Source organism: Sebastes fasciatus, chromosome 22, assembly GCF_043250625.1.
Source record: "Sebastes fasciatus isolate fSebFas1 chromosome 22, fSebFas1.pri, whole genome shotgun sequence".
NCBI lineage: Eukaryota > Metazoa > Chordata > Actinopteri > Perciformes > Sebastidae > Sebastes > Sebastes fasciatus.
The window spans coordinates 17283182-17298705 of NC_133816.1; the positions used below are offsets into that span (position 1 = coordinate 17283182).

General features: G+C 43.4%; 1 protein-coding gene across 1 annotated transcript in view; it reads right to left on the reverse strand.

Moving 5' to 3' along the window:
- dnah2 (dynein, axonemal, heavy chain 2) overlaps window positions 1-15524 on the reverse strand; it is a 56859-nt gene that overhangs the window by 12068 nt on the left and 29267 nt on the right. Inside the window, exons 48-78 of the mRNA XM_074622814.1 lie at window positions 15355-15446; window positions 14913-15108; window positions 13824-14048; window positions 13555-13659; window positions 12552-12740; window positions 12243-12328; window positions 11909-12039; window positions 11579-11728; window positions 10861-11028; window positions 10467-10627; window positions 9938-10077; window positions 8821-8953; window positions 8333-8472; window positions 7995-8205; window positions 7670-7786; window positions 7420-7561; window positions 6415-6584; window positions 5936-6052; window positions 4845-5009; window positions 4633-4755; window positions 4260-4408; window positions 4022-4088; window positions 3407-3557; window positions 3164-3312; window positions 2917-3050; window positions 2332-2476; window positions 1870-2069; window positions 1546-1672; window positions 1083-1269; window positions 352-500; window positions 43-226 (exon numbers count right to left, since the gene is read on the reverse strand). Coding sequence (XP_074478915.1) covers window positions 43-226; window positions 352-500; window positions 1083-1269; window positions 1546-1672; window positions 1870-2069; window positions 2332-2476; window positions 2917-3050; window positions 3164-3312; window positions 3407-3557; window positions 4022-4088; window positions 4260-4408; window positions 4633-4755; window positions 4845-5009; window positions 5936-6052; window positions 6415-6584; window positions 7420-7561; window positions 7670-7786; window positions 7995-8205; window positions 8333-8472; window positions 8821-8953; window positions 9938-10077; window positions 10467-10627; window positions 10861-11028; window positions 11579-11728; window positions 11909-12039; window positions 12243-12328; window positions 12552-12740; window positions 13555-13659; window positions 13824-14048; window positions 14913-15108; window positions 15355-15446 — 4603 coding nt within the window. The remainder of the gene's footprint in view (window positions 1-42; window positions 227-351; window positions 501-1082; window positions 1270-1545; window positions 1673-1869; window positions 2070-2331; window positions 2477-2916; window positions 3051-3163; window positions 3313-3406; window positions 3558-4021; window positions 4089-4259; window positions 4409-4632; window positions 4756-4844; window positions 5010-5935; window positions 6053-6414; window positions 6585-7419; window positions 7562-7669; window positions 7787-7994; window positions 8206-8332; window positions 8473-8820; window positions 8954-9937; window positions 10078-10466; window positions 10628-10860; window positions 11029-11578; window positions 11729-11908; window positions 12040-12242; window positions 12329-12551; window positions 12741-13554; window positions 13660-13823; window positions 14049-14912; window positions 15109-15354; window positions 15447-15524) is intronic.

A 15524-nucleotide genomic window follows, 5' to 3' on the forward strand; every position in this document is an offset into this window, starting at 1 on the left:
GACGAGCAGGAAGAAAGACAGAGCAGTCAGTTGGTGTTGTACCGTTCTTGACTCCCTCCTCTATCATGCTCCTGGCGATGGGAGCCTGTCCCTGGCCCAGAGAGAGAGCATGGAAGTCCTTGCTCATACCAGAGGCCTCAGCCAGCTGCAGCAGGGCTCCTGTGGGATCCATCCCAGGAGACAGAACAAAGATCAGAGGAGTCCTGCTGGTGGATTCCTCCACAACCTGGGGAGAGTACAGCGAGAGTAGCGAAGAAAGACAAAGAAAGAAAGTGAGAATGGATGAGCCAAAATCTAATACTCAAGACAGAAGAAGCAACAGGGATTGAACGGATAACAGCACACACTCACAGCCTTCATTTGGAGAACAGGCGGCTCCACAAAGCGAGAGCCGAGGTTGTTAACGATGAAGGAGGTGACGCACAAGGAGACACGGTCTTGACGCAGAGAGCGCACGATCAGCATCTTCTGGAGCTCATTACAGTTATTCTCCCAATCGCCTAGAAGGAGAAAAAATAACAGAGGATGGGTCAAACCAGAGAATTCAGGGGTTAGGGAGGGCAGTTTGGAAATAAGAAGGGAAGATGTATGAATAACATGAAAAAGGTAGTGAACAAAGGATACAATGAGGGGAAATGTGGGATATTAATATACTTCAGCAGCCCTGAGCATACTGAGCTGAGCTTTGTCAAATCCTACTAATGAAATAAAGCAAAAGAAGACACACACAAACACACAAACACTCCTGGTCTCTTCTATCTCTTAAGTGAACCAACCATTAATAGATCCTCAGTTGTTAGAAAAGCAGAGACGAAGACACATTCATCATCACTAGTGTATAACTGTACACACACACACAGATCAAATACAGAAAGCATTTAAAGGTACTAATGCATTCTCTATTGTCACAGTGTCGTTCTTTAGCAAAACCTTGAAACGTGTCAATGCGCGGCAGCATGAACAAGCTGCCTTTCTCACACATCAATATCAGTCGCTTCAACTTCATTGTTCATAGTGGGAGCAATTTTTTTCAGTAACAAAGTAGCAAAGAAAAAGAAAAACCTCCCACGACACACACAGACCTGGTAGGGTGGCACTCTCAGGCTCTGCACTGGTGAACCATCGGTTCCAGTCTCGTTGGTACTGCTCAAAGGAGGCCATGATGCCATGGAAGTTGGGCAGCTTTTCCAGCTCTGTGATGTTGTCCCAGGTGGAGTCCACCAGCCAGCTGGTACAGGGGTTGTCCATCTGATCCTCCTTATCAAGTACCTAGAAGCACACCCATCAATTAATCAGTAGTCAAACTATCCTTCCATCAGTGTATCAAGAAATAGACCGAACGACCCACCAACACATCACTCACACAGCACCAGACCTGTCTTAGGAACATGAAAGCATAACTTCTACATGGCTCAATATTTAAATGTCTTTTGGGACATCATGTGTGTCCCCGGCCTTTTGAGAATAAGACATTTGTCCTGTTGGATTATCTTAAATCAAATAAAGCAAAAACAAGATATCTGAGTGTGTTCTGTGTTTTCTTACGATGCCTCCTCGGAGGAAGAAGTTGTACTCGTCCATGTTGAGTTTGCCAGCCACCTCCAGGATTTTGACACATATCTGGAAGCTGAAGAGCAGCTTATGGTTCTCAAACAGACCACGACACGTGTACCTGCAGAGGATAACACGCTGAGTTAGCTAAAGTAACTCAACACACATAGTGTATGCTGCCTGATTTATACATCATAGAAAAAGGCCCATGGTCTTTCTCTGTCCATACAAACCATCTTCTGACTGGAATTCACTTTACCCACAAATACTATGCATGCAAACAGACATAATTTATGAAGAGGGCTTCTCCTTGCTCACCTGTATACTGCATATGTATGGTAGTCATTGAGGTTGGTGATCCTTTCCTCCAGCTTGTGGCTGCGCTTGCTCTTTTCTAAGCTGAGGTTGAACAGGTTGATATAGGCATCCAGTGAGAACTGGTACATTGGGTCAATGCAGGCCATGTTGTTTAGAACAAAGAAGAGAATGGAGGCTCGCTGGGCACATAAGCGATAGGCCTGTTAAGAGAGAGCACTTTCATTTATATACACATACTGTATGCACAAACTGACATGCAAATTAACCATTTCCATTTTCAATTACTATATTATTCAAATATGTAGTGTATAAAATGTATAACAAATGCCCATCACAACTTTCTAGAAACCTCTGTGATGGCTTATAATTAGTTGTCTTACCAATGGTCCAAAACCATAAAAGGTGTTCTATCATAACACCCAAATCGCCCTGTGGCCCAATCCCTTCAGCACTACAACTGACCTCTCTAGCAGAGTCGATCTTGATCTCGGTCTGTTCGCTGCTCTCCAGTTGCTCTGAGACCTCAGTGGCTGTCACTTTGGATGTCTGCAGGGTGTTCACCAGCTGCACATCGTCCAGCAGCGAGCCAGTCGCCTCATTCAGCAGCCTGGTAGAGTAGACACACACGCGTACAACATAAAAACAAATAATGGTGGTCATAATATGTTTTGCTGCTGTCCCCGTCAACAGCAGTACATTGCTTTGCTCCCGTGTAGGTACTGGTAATACATTGACTATAGATAAGTACCTCATACAACCTCATTTTAAAAAGTCTATCCCTTTAATGGTGGCTCCTCTGTGAAGCAGTAGCATTTGTTGCTAAGTTACTAATAAGTGACTAACAGTAGTTTATAGGGTAGAGCTAGATGGTTGCTAATTTCTACAACTAGTAGTAACAGTAAAGATAACGTTGTAGACTATTAGTTACTAACACTAGTAAAGGCTTTTAATAAATCAACCTCAATATATTCAATCACTGATTTTTGTGCTCAACATTACCAGGACGACAACAAATGGAACTACTATTACTGTTACTAGCTGAACAACCTGAGGATCTCGTCCTCCAGCTCCTGCAGGCTTGTCTTGCCAGCAGCAATGCTGATCACCAGAGAGTCCTTCTGTTCTTCTAGCTCCGGACGCTCCTTACGCACCACAATTCCCAGCAGTTGGGCTTCCAGACCCTGCACGTGGACAAATACACGCAATCCCATACACAAACAGTAAATGTAAGGCAGCAGCTCATACTCTCAAACTGTATGTGCTCACAAGTAAGGATATGCACACATATTCAGACCTGCTCCTTGACAGCGAAGTTGACTATGGTGGTCTTTGTAGAAGTCTCTGGTGTGTAGTGGGGGTTAGACAGCTTGGTGGTGATGTAGAAACGAAACTCTGGATTGTACTCCACCTCCTTATCACCCAGCTTCAACAGCAGCCTGCCGCCTGGAAAGAGCACACAACAAATGTACACCCATACACACAATGGATTCAGACACACCCTCATATTTAGCTGTATGTGTGTGTGTGTGTGTCTGACCGATCCGTGTCAGGGACTTGTTCAGGATTGGGTTGAGAGAGGGGTCCAACTCCTCCTGGACATTCTGCAGCAAAACAGGAGTCCCAAACTGGATGGCGTTCTCCAGCACCCGCAGGTAGTCTGGCATTTGGAAGTCTACCACTTTCAGACCCTGCACATGTGGACACATATGTAAATGCAGGAGGACAGAAAGAGACACTGAACAGAGATAAGAAGACACACGACAAAACACAAGCATATACACAGATCACAGCATTAGAAAGTAAAGTGAAGCATTATTCACATCATCACGGAAAAATAGCTTTTGCGTGTGCGTCCTCCTTTGTTGTATATGTAGTGTGTCCGCCACTGAAAGTTCAGTTGAACTTTGACCCAAGCTGCGCTGAACTTTGTGGGCGATACAGCGACCAGGCATGTTACAAAAATACAGTTTGAGTCTCATAGAAACGGAAGCTGTGTCTCAATTCGGATACTTCTGTTAGTACACGTCCATGTAGTACGCTGTACTCACTATGTACACTCAAATATGAACGATTGTTCCAGAAACTCTACAACAACAAAGACACAAGAACATTGAATTAGAATCAGAATAAGATTGGCTGAGTCAAGACTTACTCTTTTCCTCTCCATGTTCTTGATCCACTTCAGAGCTTGGCCTTGAGGGTCCACCATCAGTGGCCATCTAAATAAAACAAGTCAACTTGTATTAACAGGATGAAACACATGTTTTGTACAGTGAACACAACCAAATCCAAATCCCCAAAAAACAGAAATCCAAAAGCATTTTAATTTAGTGTGCTTACTGCGTTGACTTAAAAAAGCCTTTAATAACAGATTGTGTCTACAAACTGACCGGTTTCCACGGGTGACGATAACTCCATTCTCGTTAGAGAAGGCGTCAGAGGGCAGGCCCTGGATGTTCCAGTCCCTCACTGCTGTAGGCTTGGATAGAAATAGAGCAAAACTGAACCCTGGTGTGCACGGGACCTCTAAATCCCGAACCTGAGGAAAGGGAAAACAGAGAGCGGGAGGAGAAAGAGGAGGAAAAAGAGTTGGGTAAAACATGGGGTTTGTTGGAAATACAACCGTGAAGTGTAAACTTTAATTTCAGTTTAACAACTGTAGAGGGCGGACAAGTAAATAACAAGCTTTTCACTGAACTGCACATGAGGATATATGTTTTTGTGAGGTGTGTGTGTGTGTGTGTGTGTGTGTGTGTGCCCAACCTCTTTCATCCAGATGGCAAGCAGCTCGTCTCTATAGTCGGAGAGAAAGGGTCCCATGTAGGACAGGAAAGACGCTGCTAGCAAGCAGTCTCCCACCAGGTATCCCATGTTTTCTTCAAGACCCTGAAGCACACACACCCCGATTATATAGGTACAAATTTTCCGACCAGGGAGAAGGCTAATTATTGTAGTTGTGTGTGTGTGTGACCTACAGCAGCTCTCTCCTCCCAGCGAACCCTCTCTCCAGCCAGTCCGGTCACCAGTTTGTCAGCTCGGTCCAGTTTCATCGCCATCTCATCGGATTTCTTCCTCAAACTCTCCTTCATGGCCAGCTTCTCACCGAGCTGCTTTTCCAGCTCGTCTATCTTGTCCGCCACCTGCACACACACATGCACAGAAATTGAAATTATATCAAATCATCATAATGTAAATTGTACTTACTATAATGCTAATGTTGCACTTATATATATAAACGTGACTTGACTTGAGCTAGTGTCTATGAGGGCTTTTCCATTGCACTTTTGGCCGAGTCAAACCATGCTGATTTGCGTTTCCATTACCAGCCCAGGATGGATCATCTCCGGAGTCGCCGACCACGGCCAACACGTGACGACCCCCCTTCTCCCACCAAAACAAGCATGTGTTGCAAAACTCAACTCATGTCTGTGCAGGAGACCAGAGAGAAAGATGTTTTTAAAAGTCTCTGTGTGTTCAGCTCTCAGTACTTTTGTAGCTTCTAACCGAATCTCTGTGGATTGAGGTTTAGTTTCTCTCCTGCGTCCCTGTTTGTACTTTCAGATATCTGTTTTATTTTACTGTTTTGCTTTCAGCTGCATAGGAGTCGTGTTAAGTTAGTGTCGAGGAAAACCCAACATTTCCTGGTTTTGCTGCTTCATAATAAAAGCTAACGGGGGACTTTTATTGTGAGGAATTTATAGGAAATGACTTTATCACCAAATTAGTGGAGCTTTGTTAGCGACAATTGTTCAATAAAAACTAGTCTACTAATACAGCAAGGAGGAAGAGTACAAGCAATACAATAACAGGGGACTTTTATTGTGAAGAATATAAGAAATTAAATGTGTTTATCCACTGTTTTACAGCTGTTCCTTTGACTCGTCACAGCCATGGTTACGCACACCCTCAAGCGGGTAGCCCTGTTGTAATGAAGATGCAAATCCCCGCCATGCTGGGCTGATGCACCGAGTCAAACCGAGTCAAGCCATGCCAAGCCAGCACATGTGTATGGAAAAAGGCCATTTATGTCTAGCGCTCTGGTTGCTAGATGCACTGGGCTCCATACCTCTCGTAGTTTGTTCTGGGCCCCGGCCAGTAAAGCCTGTTTCTCTGCTAAATGGGACACGGCAGCGTTCAGTTGGGCCCGCTTTGGCTCCACCACCCTGTAGGCATGTCCATAAACCTGGAGGAACAATGTACACATCCATGGATTTAGTTTTGACTCCTATTTCTCTGTTCATGTATTCATTTAACAAATAGGTCTCATTGTTTTGTGATAGCTCCTTTGCTGTGCTTATTTTAGCTAATGCTTTCAGCTGCTGCTATGCAGTAATGCACTTAATGCACACAGCTCATTGTGGATTTGTACATATGTGTATACAGTGCCACAATTAGTGCTGTAGTGCATGCATTCAATAAGTAACTATTCAAACAATAATTAATTACAAATACAAACTAAATGTGCACTTCTGGCTTTATGGTGACTATTCATATCTGTAAGCACGTGTGAGAGTGTGTGATTGTGTGCAGCAGACAGCCTATTACCTCCATGGCTCTGACCCACATGCAGAGGGACTTGGCAGCCAGCGATACTTTGCCGATGATCTCCGGCTGGAAGTCTACCTGTCTGCAGTACTGGCTGATCTTCTTCAGCACACGGTCTGGTATGTTGTCCTTGTCAAAGTTAACTAGTGTTTTGATGAAGTTGGTCTCTCCTGCCAGAAACATAGAAGTCACATAGGTCAGAAAACCATGAAAACGAAAAGAAAAAGATTTCCTTTACTCCAGCAAACATTATAATTTACACCACATGTACACAACTAGGCTTAGGGCCGATCCTTTTGTATGTAGTATCTAATAAAAAAATGAATGTCAAAAGCTATCAAATGACCCTTTGGAATAGAATTGTTTTGTGATAATCGGTTTGATAAATTCTATCTAAGATATGTTACTACAGTTTGAGTGTGTATAAAGAGTGTGTTTAATTTGTTTTATGTTCTTCTATTTATGTGTCTGTTTCAGTCTGCCCCACTGCACTGCGGAGGATTGCACATCATAAACTGATGTTTTCTGTTTTATTCTGAGTATGTTGTGGTCTTATGGTGTATGTTATGCTATTGTTTTTATTGTTTTTACTGTGGACTTAATGTTGTTCTCATGTCTGGAGCACTGGACCATACAGATTTCCCCATGTGGGATAATAAAGTTGATCTGCATCTGTATCTGAACCAAACAAGATTTTTCCTCGCCCACTCATGAACCCACATAGACCGGCAGGTCTGTCCTCTCTCCCTTCGTGCTTCAGCTTTTCATCCAGAGCAAAGGCCAGAGCAAGTACTCTACCCTGTGCCGACATGTTTATTTCCACGGATATTTCGGCTGAGCGTTTTCAGAAGAGCACCTGGCGTTTTCAGCTTTCAGTGGACACGGCCCCTTAGTGTCACTGTACACAATCTGTACTCCTCTGGTTTTACTCTATTCATTTTTGGAGCACTTTGCCAAACTCTCCCGTCATCCATCCATAAATTCTGCTCTGTTGTTGTCTCTCACCCAGCTGTCTCCTGGCCTCTGCCCAGGTGGGCTCTTTGCCCAGGAGGGTCATGACAGCCTGCATCACCGTCTCCACCAGTGTTGGGGGACGGCCATACGACTTGATCTCCGTCATGTCCTTCTTATTCAGAGACTCCAGAGCCTATTTTGGAAAAAGAGGAAGGAAAAGAGAATGTGTGTATGAATAAAGTGAGCGCACACAGTAAAGACAGAATAACCAACACACAGAGTCAACAGGAGAGAGCTCTACCTTCATGGCCTCTTCCAGGGCAGGCAGGACCTCGTCCAAATCTCTCTGTGCATTGTCAGCCATGGCTTTACAATGCAACTCTTCTGCCCCGATTTTCTTACTGCTAGCACTCACCACCTAAACACAAACATACACCAATTTACCAAGTCATTGACTATTATATGTATCTTTTGTTTTCGCCATCACAGCTTTCCAAACATAAACCACAAATGCAAACTTTTTCTAATCCAATAAAAATGGATGTGAACCATGTAAACGCCTTAATCAAATTATTTGAATTTATTTAGTAATTGTGTGTGCATGTAAACGTGTTTGTGGTGCTTACATCCTTCTGCTTGTTAGCCTCTCTCTTCTGCTGCACGATGACGGCCAGGTACTCGTCACACTGTTTCTGGAACTCTAGCACCTGCTTCTTGGCCTCCTCCAGCTCTAAAGACATGGCCTCCACCTTCTCCCGCGTGTCGCTGATCTTGAAAAGGCCATTACGCAGCTTGCTCACCTGCTCCCCCAATTCACAGCGCTTCTCTGCCAACAGCCTGAATGGACACACAGGTGATCGACAAAGTGATATAGTGAATAACTTCCATACTAGAATTAACTAGGATGAAGAGAGAAGAAAAGAGAAGCATGAATAAGCAAAGGAGAACGTTTGAAGGTGCCTACTTCTTGTATCCAGACACCAGCTCCAGGTAGTTGGTGGGCGTCACATAATTATGTCTCTTCAGCTCCGACTTCATCCTTTGGGAGACCTGTTCGACCGACTGGTGTGTGGTCACAAAGATGCTGGCGACCTTTGTCTGGATCTACAACATCATGCAGGATATGTAAACACGTTGATCTGACATTCAAACAAGAGGAATGCAACTTCAGGAGTTATTTACTATTTATTCATTGTTGTGGGGGATGATAAAAGTGTCACATCATGGTTCAGTGCAGTTCACAGTCAAAGTTATAGATTTTTGTTTTCTAAACTAGTAACCTTTAACCATCTTTAACTTCAACTTCAGGTGACAATATAGTCACCTGAAGTTGAAGTTAAAGATGTTGGGGAGAGTAGATTCATATGTGAGAATGCCTCACAAAGAGACACCAGTTTAACAGTGTGTTTATGTTTATGTTTATGTTTATGTTTATGTTTATGTATGCCTCACCCCCTCCAAGGAGCCCAGCTCCAATCCATCCAAGTACCTCTCAGCTACCTCCAGCAGAGCGTCTTTGGGCCACTCACAGAACCAGTCAATGGTGGTGCAGTTGACAAGCGCTGGGTACTGGAGGATGCGGTTCCTGTTAGCAAAAAGCCATTTCTGAATGTTATTCAGATATAATTTGTTGATATAATGATCCCCATTACAGCCCTGTGGACACAGGGTCTGTAAACTAGTGCAGGTACATTTGGCAGTTGGTTAGGGAAAAGACAATAATGAAGCCATTATGCTCCCTGGATATGCTTCAAAGTCATTCAAACTAATGCTGCTTCTCTCTGCAAAAAAAGTTGTCTACCACCCACAGTGTGAGTCAGTGAGTTTAGCTGGGTAATTGGTGTAGCAGGACTCTCTGAGCTCTGGCAATGTGATGTGGATCCTGCTAGCAGCTAGTGGTCAGAGGGCCAGGACGCCTGGTCACACAGAGAATGGTGATTAGCTCTGGGTAATGGTGCCTACCAGTCCAATTAGTGGTAGTATGTATGACAAAAGTGTTTTTGTGAGAAGAAATGTGTGTGACAAGGGACAGAGAGAATGAATAACAGCAAATGTGTGTCCATCTGTGGGCATACTACGTCTGTGTGTGTGCAGACAGCTGGCCCTTTCTGTCACAGCATCCACACTGTTTGTAAATACAGCGAGCCTCTGGTCCTCGCTACAGAATCACCCGAGTGACTGGACCTCATTTGCTTGACACCAGGCGTCAATCAGCCATTAACACACTGTCTCACAGTGAGACCCGACTCACTGTCCCCAGTGTACCTTTGAGGAGCTGCTGAGGAGTGCTGCAGGAAATAGTTACCCTGCACTGTAGCTGACCACCAGTGTATTTAAATTCCCCTCATTTACAAACACGAGTGTCTTCGATATGTCGGCTTGCATGGATCAAAAGGACAGCTGCAATGTGATTCATACTGTGTTCATTTCCATAAACGTGTGTCTGGACAACAAGAGCAAACAGTTTTCTCAAAGAGAGGAGAAAAAAAGAGGAGGGAAGAACATACTGTGAACCAGGGTATATAATAGGACACAGTGTGCTGCGAGAAACAAAAGAATCAGAGTGTACCTGAAGGGCTCTCCCACTGGGCTCATACAGAGCACTATGTGCAGGTTGTTCCTGACTCGCTCTATCAGGTAGTTGAACAAAGAATCAGGAGTCTCCACCACATTTTCTTTCTTGGCAGACTCTGACAGAGCCTTGCAAACCTAGAGGTACAATGACAACATGTTAGGAGAACTGGAATTAGGTTTTAAGTGACTCGAGACATGTTTTTATTATAAACTTTAATGATCTATAGATATGATAATATGATATGCAAGTCAGAGAAAAACTGAGAAAATCAAAATGTGCTGCTTTGACCATAAAACCAACATCTATGTTTGTGTTTTGATGGAGCCAATGCATTCAAAGTATTTGAAACCAAACCTCTATAGTTAGTGGGTAAAACCTCAGCCTAGATCATTTTCTTCACGACCTTCGGCTTGAAATTTAATCCATTTAAACCATAAATCAAATGCTAATGCAAGTATGCAAATAGACATGAAAATAGAGTTAGACAGATGTACAGACAAAACGATTTGAAGCCAATACAGACCTCAACAAACTCGTCCGGCTTGTAGAGGTTAGGCACCTCGCCAGAGCTCAGGATATTATTGATGTCCTCTAGGAAGGATTCGTCTACGATCTGGGTGTCGTTGAACAGGAAGACTGTGGGCTTGTTGTCTACACCAGTCAACCGGTACAGTTTCTTGATGTCTGAAAGAAAGGACAGTAAAGTCACCTATATATAACGTAGCAGACTGAAGATGGGATGAGAGGAACTGACGGTACAAACGCAGAGTAATTAATCAAAAATGAAATTCAGGCTAATCAGCCAGGAGCGAAAATGTTTCATGGTTTAATATTAAAGAATATACATCTGTCTTTTTAATTTATAGACAATAGATACAATACATCTGTGAATGTAACAGTAGTGTGTTTGATCTCACCTTCTCTGAACTCCTGTTTCCGGTACTGCTTGGTGACCTCCACCTGGAACACCTCGTAATCACAGATGTAGGCTGCCATCTTAGACAGGCTCTGTCTACCAGAGCCCCCAACACCAACCAGCAGCATGTTGCCCCTGAGCTGACTGATCACACGTACAATACGGGTGACTGTGGAGGGAAAAGAAAAATATTACCCATATCATAAATCTCATCTGAAATCCGTTATCTACACTATTGTAACTCTTATATTGACACAGCGCTTCATGGGTCTTCAGTGTGCATGGAAATCCCCACACACATGTACAAACCAACAATACATACAAACTAGTGTTGATCCATGATGTTTCTATAGTAATGTAGTGCTATTGACTTGCAGTGGCGTCTGGTAAAGCGGCAGATTGACAGCAGTGTGTCGAGAGCAGAGCCTGGTGCTGAGAGGCCTTCTCTCTCTCAGCTACAGGGTAGCTTTTAGCTGCGCCTCATACTGCGTTTTTCAAAAGAGCTTCAAACTGGGCCTGAATCATAAAACTGGCAAGAAGTGAACACAGCAAAGACACATGAGGACCTCTTATATTGATTGTGGTAATGTACTGGATTAACTGTACAGAATGTGATGGGTGGAGCGGACGCTGTGTGGTGATGCATCAGGGGAATTTTCTGCACTGTGCGTCCATTTGAAATGTATCTGTGGATGTATGTGTTGCGTTCTCAGACGCACTGTGTTCGATGGCGTCTCGGAAGAGCACCAGGCTCATGGGCACTACGCCAGGTGTCAGGTTGTAGTCGTCCAGCTGGGTCTCCATGAACTTCTTGAGACCCTTCATGTCCAGCAGGTCTTCATACACACGAGGCTCACTCAGGAAATCACCTGACACACACACACACACACACACACACACACAGGAACAAACACACATGAAACACATTCATATCTTCTGGTGTAGTCATTAGTCAACAGTTTCATTATTCTTAAACTACTGTCCATTAACATTCCATTATCTTAGCTGTAAGAGTATTATTGTGTGTGTGTGCACAGTAATAAATGTACCGAATATTGGTGGTTGTTTGTTGGGGCAGATGCTGTGGAACGTGAGGTCAAAGAGTGAGACCAGTTTCTCCCCCAGCAGAGTAACGAAGGCCTCCATGTCACTGTGATCTACCAGCCGGTCTGAGACAACCCTGAAATCAACAACAAAACATATTACCCAATATATACACAACAAAATACCTGTATTTTTTAAATAAAGTAGAAAACCATTCACAACTGGAAATATCCTAGGAATCAGCTAAGGGATAACTATGCATGATGACACTGGCATAATGAGGCTAGAACTACAGTAAATATAAGCTACATGACTTCGTAAAAAAATGTCGATTGTTACCTGAAGCACTCATGGATCCACAGTCTAATGATGTTGCTTTTGGTATCATGGAAGTCTGGGTGAGCTCTTAGCAAACCTTGAAACACCTAGAATGGGTGGAACAGGAAAGAAAGACAGAGACAACCATTGTGACGATATCCAGAGCACTAATATAGCATCAAACAACTATTAGCGATGTAAGGATATAGAGGAGTAATGTCTTGTAAAACAGGCTCCAGTTTTCTTGAAAACATATATAAAGGTACTGTATGTATGTGTATACTGTGAGTATTCTTGCACCGATCTAACCCATCATATATTACTGTGTACCTTGGAGATATCCCTGAGGTTGAAGAGGTAGTGGATCTTGGCTGGAGTGGGAAGAAAACGAGCTGTAACATCATAATACAGTTCTAAGGTGGCCTGAGTCAGAGTTCCTCCGATGGGCTTCACTTCCTCCTTAAACCCCTGTAGCTTCTGGTTGATCATGGTGCTGTAGATCCGCCTGATCTGGGACTCCTACAAGCATAAAAGACAGGTCTGTTCAGGTTTGGCACATCTCTGTAAACAATACAGCCATGTCAATAAGATACATGGATTTCAAAGTGGCACTGGTCAAAAGAAGAAGAGCAGAATAGGTATTTTATAAGGGGTGTAATAATTCCATTTCATGTTGTCCACTTCACACATTCAAGAGGCAAGGCAACTCAAGTGTTTACAGGTGTTAACAGGAGATTGTAATATGCCTCAAGTCCTTTTTCAAAAGCACATTTATTTTGTTCTTTTGTGGCAATTCAAAAAGCAGTGTCAAGAGTGGAGTCAAGAGAGGCACTACAAATAGAATGAAAAAAAGATGGACCGGGGAAGGTTGAAAGGAGCACAACAACAGAGATGAAAGACTGACAGATAATGGAGAAAGACTGAAAAGAGAGGAGAGGTGAGCTGGAGAGGGTGTGAGCAATGAGTGGAGGGAGCAAGGCAAGTATAAAAAATGACAAATAAAACAAAATGACAAAAAAGAAAAGAGAGGAGGCAGGTGAGATAAATTAGTAAGGGCAGGGGGACATTTGCAGGTACTCTTTCAGACAATCATAATATCCTGGGAGTGAGAGTGGTTATCATTATCATTATCAGGGTAATTTCTGTATGGCGAGATGAAAAAGTGGTTGACAAATGGTGAGGAAAGATGATAAAATGTCTGGCAGGTGGAATATTACCGGGATCAACCTTTCTGAAATGCAAAGATATAGTTGGATGATAGAAGGAGAGGAGAGGAGAGGAGAGGAGAGGAGAAGGAAGAGGAGAGTTCAGCTAAATAATCAGCAGGACTTACATGAGGGAAGGTCATATTGATGAGATTGAATCGACTCTGTAGGCGGCCAGAGATGTGAGTCCTCCCTCCACCAGGAGGCCCCATGGACGCCAACAAGAACATGTCCTAATAAAGCACACACACACACATACACAGCCTTTTAATGGCCTCAGTAACACACACCTCTGAAATAAACATATTACACATGTAAAGCTCTTGCCCCATATATTGAGAGAATGGTAATTAAGAAAAAAAAACACTCCTGCCCCAATCAAAATGCCATTACTCACCTTGACAAACTTCAGAGTCTGTTTCTGGCGGTCGTACCAGAAGCCATAGTCAATCCAAAGGCGCAGCAGTTCCAGCGGCGGCTGGGAGCCAAAGAGGTCATGGGCTGGCATGTTGAGGTCATCCAGGAACCACAGCAGGCGCTTCCCGCCTGCTGGCACAAACACGCCTTTGGTTCTCTTCTCTACGCGGCTCTCCACGATGGCCTGGATGTTGTTAGAGGTGGTCTGGACAGTGATGGAGACACAGTGAGAGAGACAAAGACACAGAACAGATGAAATGGTTTGTTTCATTGTGTACCTGTAATGCTATGAGACATTCATCACTGATATTCAGCACTAATGTTCACTTTGGAGCAACGCTGCACTTTTACGCTAATTGTAGTGAGGCCGAGATAGAGGCTATTCAAAGCCATGATGTGGTGGGATGGTGGCAGTTACACCCACACACGCACACACACAGAAATATGCAAAAACACATGCACATCCAGCACATGTACTCAATCCCCTCTGTATGTAACTGTATCTCATGCTGCGATTGAGGGCGGCTTGTGCAAAGTTATGTTTAGCTGACAGGTACAATGTGTGCGCTGGCATGTTCATATGTGTTTGTGACTCTACGACAGCATGTGCGTTGCAGACTAGTGGACACACAGGTCATTCAAATAATGACACCAAGCTAAGGGCTAGAAATGTGTGGCACAGGAGAACAAATCTGAACTGTTCCAATTATAACTTTAAGCTTCATGGAAAGACAAGAGGGCAGACATATGCAAATAAAGAGGGACAAATAAAAGATCAAAGACCTAATTAAACCACTTTCTCTGTCCTTGTCACACAAAACACACATTCACTTTTTAACGACAACTATTGAATATTCTTCCCTAAAGTTAACCTCAACCCTAACGACTAAATGCAAATATTCTACCTAAACATAAGTCTGATACTTACTAAACCGATGTGTTAATCATAAACTGGAACCTTGAAAGGACCAAGTATCATTTTGGCGATAATGCTTTAGTTTCTACATGCAAACTCTTTTTTTACAAGAATAGAAGAACAAGAACATGGCATACACAGACACAGACCAACCTGTGAAGATATGTTGACAGTGAGGGAAGACCACTTGTTATCCAACCCCTGCAGGACGCTCTGGGCCACTGAGGTTTTACCAGTGCCCACTGGCCCAGTGAGCAGCACTGGGTACTCACCCAACACCAGAGCGTTAACCAGGAAGTTGTAGCGAATCGTGTCCACTGTAGGAACCATAATCTTATAGAATGGAGCACTGCAGGAGGGAGGGATATAGATGTATTGTGGATGTTAGTGGTAGGTTATACCATCTAGTATTTAATCAGTTTCAAAACTAAAAGTAGGTGTAATGGCATTGCCTGGCTATGGAGAAACTTACATATATAGTAAAAGGGAAATAAAACACTTATCAAGGAGGTGTACTTGATAAAACATCCACACACTCGGACATATATCTGTACAACAGCTGATGTCAGATACATAAGAACATCTGGTTACTTACTTGGCATTGTAACGCCAGCCCTTTGGCAGCTTATCTTCAAAAGAAGCCCAGGTTTTGTTCTTGGTGTCCACGTAGTACTCATAAACCATGTCCTGAAAGAGTTTACATTAAAAGGTCAGAGAATGTTGGTGCCTGCTAAGACCGATTCATTCAGTTTGCTGATGGGAAAT